Consider the following 7,470-nt stretch of genomic DNA (forward strand, 5'->3'; position numbering starts at 1 on the left):
CGCTCAGACCAGTCCAGTCATGAACTACAGCATGGCCCATCAGTGAAGGTGAAAGCTTTGTGGGGATTGGAATCACTGTCACCTCTTAATCATCAGCTGGGAAAAAAGGCACTTCTGGTCATGTAAATGTGATGGGAGCCATTAAACCCACCGGTGTAAACAATAAACTAACTAACTAACTAACTTACACATGTGACTCTGGTTCTGAAATTCCTGGATTCCTATATGAACTCAAACAGCCTATATTTGGGACAGGCATCTACATGGGAATTGTTTTCATCCAAAACTCTTGCTCAGCAAACTTGGGAAATACTATTTATGTGTTTATTCAAATCAATATAAATATAACTTGTATTACTAGAAGTACTTCCCCATGGTTGTATGCCTCTGCATGCCAGAGTTTCAAGTTTCAAGTTTTCATTTATGTCTGTGAAAACATGGATGCTTCACACACATCTTCCCCCCGGCAGCACAGAAGATCTATACAATATGTACAGTTTCAAGGTGGACACCCAAGATTAGAGTCACCAATTCAGTATCTGACCAAATGTCTCCCCTTCTGTTCCCGAATTATGACATTGCGTAATGGCCAGAAAAGTGTTTTTGTAGAACATAATGATGTCACAGTGAAGATGACCTTTGACCTACTGGATATAAAATGTCATCACTTCATCATTTTATCCTGTTAGCCATTTGTGTGAAGTTTTGTCATAACCAGCACAAGAATTCTTGAGCTATGGCCAAAAAAATGTTTTGTGAGGTCACAAAACAGGCTGCTCGCCTGTCTTTTGCTATTGTGTACTTCTGCATGACTCTTGTGTATTGTTGCGCCTGCTGCTATCGGTGTTACTATGCTTCTGCTACTATGTTGTTCGTGATATGTACTGTCTGTGCTACTATGCTTCTGCACCTTATTTATCATTGTGTTGTGCGTCCAATATGGCTGTAGTGCATTGATGGACTGGATTCTGTTTTGTGTTATGTCATTGTTACTTTTATTATATTCATCTTTCAGGTTTGTGGTTCTCTATAACATCTTGCCAAGGGAATGCAGTTGCGAATTAGCCGGCTGGCTAAAACTGGCACATTTACAGTAACACTGTTGATTAATGTGTACTGTCCTTTTGTAAATAAAATAAAATAAATAAATAAATAAATAAAAAAAACACTATGAAATTCCCTCAAGGTGTTGGTGAGATATCACATTCACATGAATGAGACAGATGAGGTCACAGTGACCTTGATCTTTGACCACCAAAATCTAATCAGTTTATTGTTGAGTCAAAGGGGATATTTGTGCCAAATTTGAAGACTTTCCCTCAAGGTGTACCCGTGTACATACAGACAACCAGACAACAAAACATAATATCTCCAGCTGTTGCTATCGCCACCGCAGGGGCATAAAAATGAGGTTACTCTAGGGCCTGGTTATACAGAGGCAATCAAATATCACAGTATTTTTGACCAAATATCTTGACATAAATATTGTAGGGTTGATTATTAGTACTTCCCAACATATTTACACAATGAGATTTTTGATCAATAATATTCAGTAATGTGGATATAATGACAAACTGGGTAAAGACAAATAATTGAACAGCTACTGTCTGTTAAGTTCAGAAAATGACATCACTCTACTGTAATGCAGCCTTTAAAACTAAGAAAAGACAACACTTACACTATTACCATATTCAAAATCAATGACCATATCTAATCTCATGTCATGATATTCATATACTATCTATATATTGACCAACCCTAGTCTATTGAACAAAACATCAACTACAAATCATTCATTTGATTTACATCTGAGCTACATCTAGGCCAACCTCATGCACTGAGGGAGAGAGAGTGAGAGAGAGCTGTCCTGCTTCACAGCACTGACAGCAACCAGACCCAGCGTCTTATTGAGACCCATGTATATTTGTCAAAATGCGTCACCACAGCTGGTTGGTAAAAGGGACTCTGCGTTTAATTAGGACTCAGCTTTTCATTGAAGTTTTACAGTATCTAGACAACATGGCTAACAGGTGTCTGTTGAGACAGTCTAATCTGACAGAGCCGTCAGGAAAGTAGGAGTGACAGTAGCCGCAGAGCGTGTGTGTGTGTGTGTCTGGGATACCTGCTCTGAATTTGTGAAGTAGCATGTCCAATCTAAAATGATCTCTTAACTCGCTCTTTAAACACTCTGCCCATTTTGGGTAAAAAAACAAACTTAATATATTAAACTGATTTGAGGTTTCAAATGCAAATGTGTCTGTTCTGTACGACATATATTGCACGTCTGTCCATCCTGGAAGAGGGATCGCTCCTCAGCTGCTCTTCCTGAGGTTTCTAATGTTTTTTTCCCCCGTTAAAGGGTTTTTTGGGGAGATTTTCCTTATCCGCTGCGAGGGTCCTAAGGACAGAGGGATGTCGTATGCTGTAAAGCCCTGTGAGGCAAATTGTGATTTGTGATATTGGGCTTTATAAATAAAACTGATTGATTGATTGATTGATTGATACTGTGGACAGGGGCATTTTATCAGTACTGGATTTCAGGGTTTTTGCATCAATATGACCATGTACCTTTATTTATTTGATATTTGCTGGATTACTGGCTGGATTATGAACATATCTTATCATAGAGACTTCCCTACAAACACTGTTTCCACACATCTATGTGTTTTTAGTCTAAAATTAAAGGCATGGAGGAAAATCGTGATTGTGCCTGAAACATACATAAGTTTAATAATTGATGACAAGTTGGGTTTGGTTGCTTTTTACCATTTGTATCTTTAGAATTTTAGAATAGTTGGAAAAACAAATTCAATCAAGTCAAATCAAAACATGGGCATAATGTAAGATGAGTTAAGTTTCAGTTCAAGTTAGACTGAGTGGTGGCTATTCATACCTGCCATATCTGCCTGTGGTCGCTGGTAAAGCATGGTGAACTCATCTGGGTAATTCTCCACCCAGTTCCAAAACGCCTGTAGACAGAGGACAGCGTAAATGGAACAAGGACATGTATAAAGCTCAACTATTAATCATTTCTATCAGAGATTAGGAGTACCCTGCCAGCACACAACTGCAGCAACTGATTTAAGATGAAAATGTCAGATCAAAGAGTGCCAATTACTGATGTACTGATCTCATGAGATGGTAATGAAGTGGTAACACAATGTTCTCTTGCGTGCACAGAGCCTCTGTGACTGCACCATGCCAAGAGTGTCTGAAGAGTGGCAAACACACATTTGGTAGATTTGTGGGCTACCTTGACACACCTGTGGTGCACTTGGGCATGGGGTGGGATCAGAAAGAATGCATTATTAGAGGTGGATGCATTAGAGGCTGTGACAATCATGGCTTATGACATTCACTACTTTCACCATCTTTGATCACAGAGCTCTCCCTGCCATGACGCACTGACAGTTTGGGAATCCTATGGAGAGTTTTCCTCAGAGGAAACTTATTGTGGTCTGGGAATTGGGAAAGAAATTATATTTAAACTTTAGTTTGGAACCAACACAATCTGTATCACATCATGTTGCTCATCACAGCTACACATCTACCTGTATTATTATTATTACCTGTGGCAATTTGTACTACTCTCTCTGTCAGTCTCATCACTGGTGTTACAGCTGGGGTGTCTATGGCTCAGGAAGTAGAGCGGGTCGTCCACTAATTGGAAGATCAGCAATTTGATCCTCAGCTCCTCCTGTCCGCATGTCCAAGTACGGCTGGATAAAATACTGAACCCCAGATTGTTCCCAATGGTCAAGCAACGATGTGTGAAAGCATTTTGACTGAGTAGCAGGTGGTACCTTGTATGGTAGCCTCAGCCACCAGTATGTGAATGTGTGTTAATGGGTGAATGTGATTCTGTAGTGTACAAGCGCTTTGAGTGGTCTGAAGACTAGAAGCATTCAGTATTAGGGATGCACTGAAATGAAAATTTGTGGCCGAAGCCGAAGTCGAATATTATTAAACGCTTGGCCGAATACCGAGTACCGGATATCATTGTTTAGTCTTTCATTAGTTTTTGCAGATGAACCCCTCCAGATTAGTGTTGTCACAGTACCAAAATTGGGACCCACTGTGCAATACCAATGAAAATATCATGGTTCTGAGTAGTACAGACCTGCCAACCTGTACGCATTTTGCGTACCAGGCACGCATTTTGACATCAAAGTACGCTGGTACGATTTGATGCTCTAAAAGTACGCCTATCACTCGATCGCGCATTTCGCCAGTTTCAGTGTATCTGTCTATGCAAGATGTTACTCAAGTTGATACCCGGTGAATATAGGCGCGTAGGCGGAACGAAAAGATTTCGGCCAATCAGATTGCTGCATATTCCGCCGTGCACGATGCAGAGAGCAGGGGAGGATTGTAAACGTGTGACCATGTAGAGACAGAAATGACACGCAGTCTGTAAATAAGATAAATAACATAAGGCTATTTAGTTTGTTTAATGAAAGGACAAGGTATAGACCTGTTCTATAGGAAAGGTTACCTTAAGTGACTTCTTTGTGATCTGGCACTATATAGAAAATAAAATTAAATAAAATTAACTTGACCTTCAAGGGGGGGCGGATGGGGTGCCCCCCTAATAAAATGGTAGGGCAAACACTGAAGTAAACAGTGTCAAAGTCGCCTGTCATCGATACATTGCTGGTGAGAATTGTACCAAAGTAAGCAAATTGCAGACAAATTTACATTCAACTGTGTTATGAAACCATGTGCCCTGCCTGAATAACTATAACACACTTATGATAAAAAGACTTTTTGTTTGATGAGTCTGCTGAATTTCTATAAGAAAAAAACAAGGCAATAAGAAGAGAGTAGTTCTAATAGGTGTCGTACTACACAAGAACATGATGAGGAATGCTAATGTAATGCACTTGTCTATGATCTATTATCTATTTCTGTATGAAATTGCATGAAAATAGGATTTCGCCATGTGATGTGTCAAAATTTTCTCGGGGGAGAACCCCCCGAATCCCACTTGAAATCTTTCTTTTTGTCACAACAGGACATATTACTGTATTTTTTAAGCAGATGATCAATACTACCATCAAATTGATAAAACTGACCTTGATCTGCGCCATAAAACAAATATTAGGTGTCTATGGACGTATGTGGGGCTTAGGCCTATAGATATGAATATGTAAACGTACGCTCGTTTCTTCTGTTTGCCACATGTGCATATTGACTTTTATGGTGTAAAAAAAAAAAAAAAAAAAGTGCCGCCGTGTCCACATATGTTCATGACCACGCACGAGTGTCTGGTAAGGTGGTACTCATAACCTTTCTTCAAGGTTGGCAGGTCTGGTAGTATCACGATACCACAGCGAAAATGAGGCAGATGTGCCTTTTGTCATTTATGAAAAGATAAATCACTTTCTATAATACATCAATGATATTTCAATGGAATAAATTACTTATTGACTTATTCATACTTCAAAAACAGCATCAATGAGTGATGAACATGGGGGGATCAAAATAAAATAAATAAATAAAATAAAAATAATCCAGGCACCCTCCTCCCCTGACAGTCCCTTCATAAGTAATGAACAGTCCCTAAAGTGCGGTGAGGTTTGTGGGCCGTTACTGCCAGAAAGAGAGAAATGTGAAAGGCTCGTTTCTCCTCTGACACATCACATACCTGTGTTCGGCTGGCTCGGCTGTTCAGGTACTTCTGGGCAGTCATGACGCCAAGAAGAGGATATTATTGGAACTGACTTCTCCGTCACCCGGTAAGCCGATGGCCGCCGTATTTGACAGGAATACATTAACGTTACTGTCTGTGTCTGTGACCCCCGTTCAACCCACAATCGGTGGGATTCGCCTTTTGTTTCTGCTGCTGGTTGAAATCTGTAGGCTGCTCGCACAGCGTGCTGAATGATTTAAGCCTATTTTGCTCACTCAAAACTATTTTTAGTCGCAAATGCGAGTGCCGTGACGGACGGATCACCACACTACCAACATTTTATTCCGCCCGTCACGGCACACTGTTTGATTGCGTTATCAAAACGCCACTATTATTCGGCCTTGCTTTTAACTTATTCCACCGAATACCGAATGTGTGTTTTTTTGCAACATTCGGCCAAATATATTCGGTTACCGAATATTCGGTGCATCCCTATTCAATATAGCTCTAAACAGCTGTGCCAGTCACTGTTAACCATGATAACAAGCTCTGCAAACAGAAAGCTTTCAGGAAATGTCCAGATGGTTCGGAGCATCACAACATGAACACACATCTCCACAAATATGCACCCAGACAGATGGAGTATTATTTTCTATCACGTAGTTTATCATAATAGAAATAAAAATAAATCTGTTTATATGATCAGATTGTACCAACACTACATCAACACTAATTTTAATGTATCTCACCATGTACATGTCCACATAGTTTTGTATGGTAGACAACAGCATTTGTACTGCAATGTGTTTCAAGGACAGAATATGAGATGCCCTGGTCTCCTTCATAAAACAAGAAAAAAAAAATGAATATGTAATATAAAAAAATGTTTAAACTGAATATCGGTGAATACAAACAGAGCAGCCGCGCACATCCCAAAAAATGAAATAAAACTGAAAAGACAAAGAAAAGTCCACACACTTCAGCTCCCTTTAGGTGCATTTATTCCACCAACGTGGAGTGACGTTTTGGGCCACAGGTGACCTTTTTCAGACTGAGAAATACAGCTGTAGGACGCCATTTTAAAGCTCCAAAAAGGTCACATGACCAATAAGACCATGACAATACAAAATAGAAAAAATATATGACACTATACACAGCACAAAAGAAACAAACATCAGGCTGTGAGGCCATCATACTCAGTTGGCTAAATGTATAGAGGCGCCTCTATGCAATATTTGATATTTAGGATGATAGAAAGATACATTTAAAAAAAAAAAAAAAAAAAAAAAAAAAAAACAAGTTATTATATTTAATACATCAATTTTTTTTATATAAACATTTTTTTACCACCTTTTCAGTGTCAATAACCCTGGGAAAGAACACGGTCAGGCAGTATATACATATATACATATATATATATATATATATATATATATATACACAGTACAGGCCAAAAGTTTGGACACACCTTCTCATTCAATGCGTTTTCTTTATTTTCATGACTATTTACATTGTAGATTCTCACTGAAGGCATCAAAACTATGAATGAACACATGTGGAGTTATGTACTTAACAAAAAAAGGTGAAATAACTGACTATAACTATATTCTAGTTTCTTCAAAATAGCCACCCTTTGCTCTGATTACTGCTTTGCACACTCTTGGCATTCTCTCCATGAGCTTCAAGAGGTAGTCACCTGAAATGGTTTCCACTTCACAGGTGTGCCTAATTAGTGGAATTTCTTGCTTTATCAATGGGGTTGGGACCATCAGCTGTGTTGTGCAGAAGTCAGGTTAATACACAGCCGACAGCCCTATCGGACAACTGTTAAAATTCAT

General features: G+C 39.2%; 1 protein-coding gene across 4 annotated transcripts in view; it reads right to left on the minus strand.

Annotated features, from left to right (window-relative positions):
- Window positions 1-7,470, minus strand: part of nf1a (neurofibromin 1a) — a 282,655-nt gene that overhangs the window by 215,651 nt on the left and 59,534 nt on the right. For all 4 annotated transcript variants that reach the window (XM_049576726.1, XM_049576725.1, XM_049576727.1 and 1 more), the window contains exon 7: window positions 2,894-2,969. In XM_049576726.1, coding sequence (XP_049432683.1) covers window positions 2,894-2,969 — 76 coding nt within the window. The remainder of the gene's footprint in view (window positions 1-2,893; window positions 2,970-7,470) is intronic.

Source organism: Epinephelus fuscoguttatus, linkage group LG5 (genome assembly GCF_011397635.1).
Source record: "Epinephelus fuscoguttatus linkage group LG5, E.fuscoguttatus.final_Chr_v1".
Classification (NCBI taxonomy): domain Eukaryota; kingdom Metazoa; phylum Chordata; class Actinopteri; order Perciformes; family Serranidae; genus Epinephelus; species Epinephelus fuscoguttatus.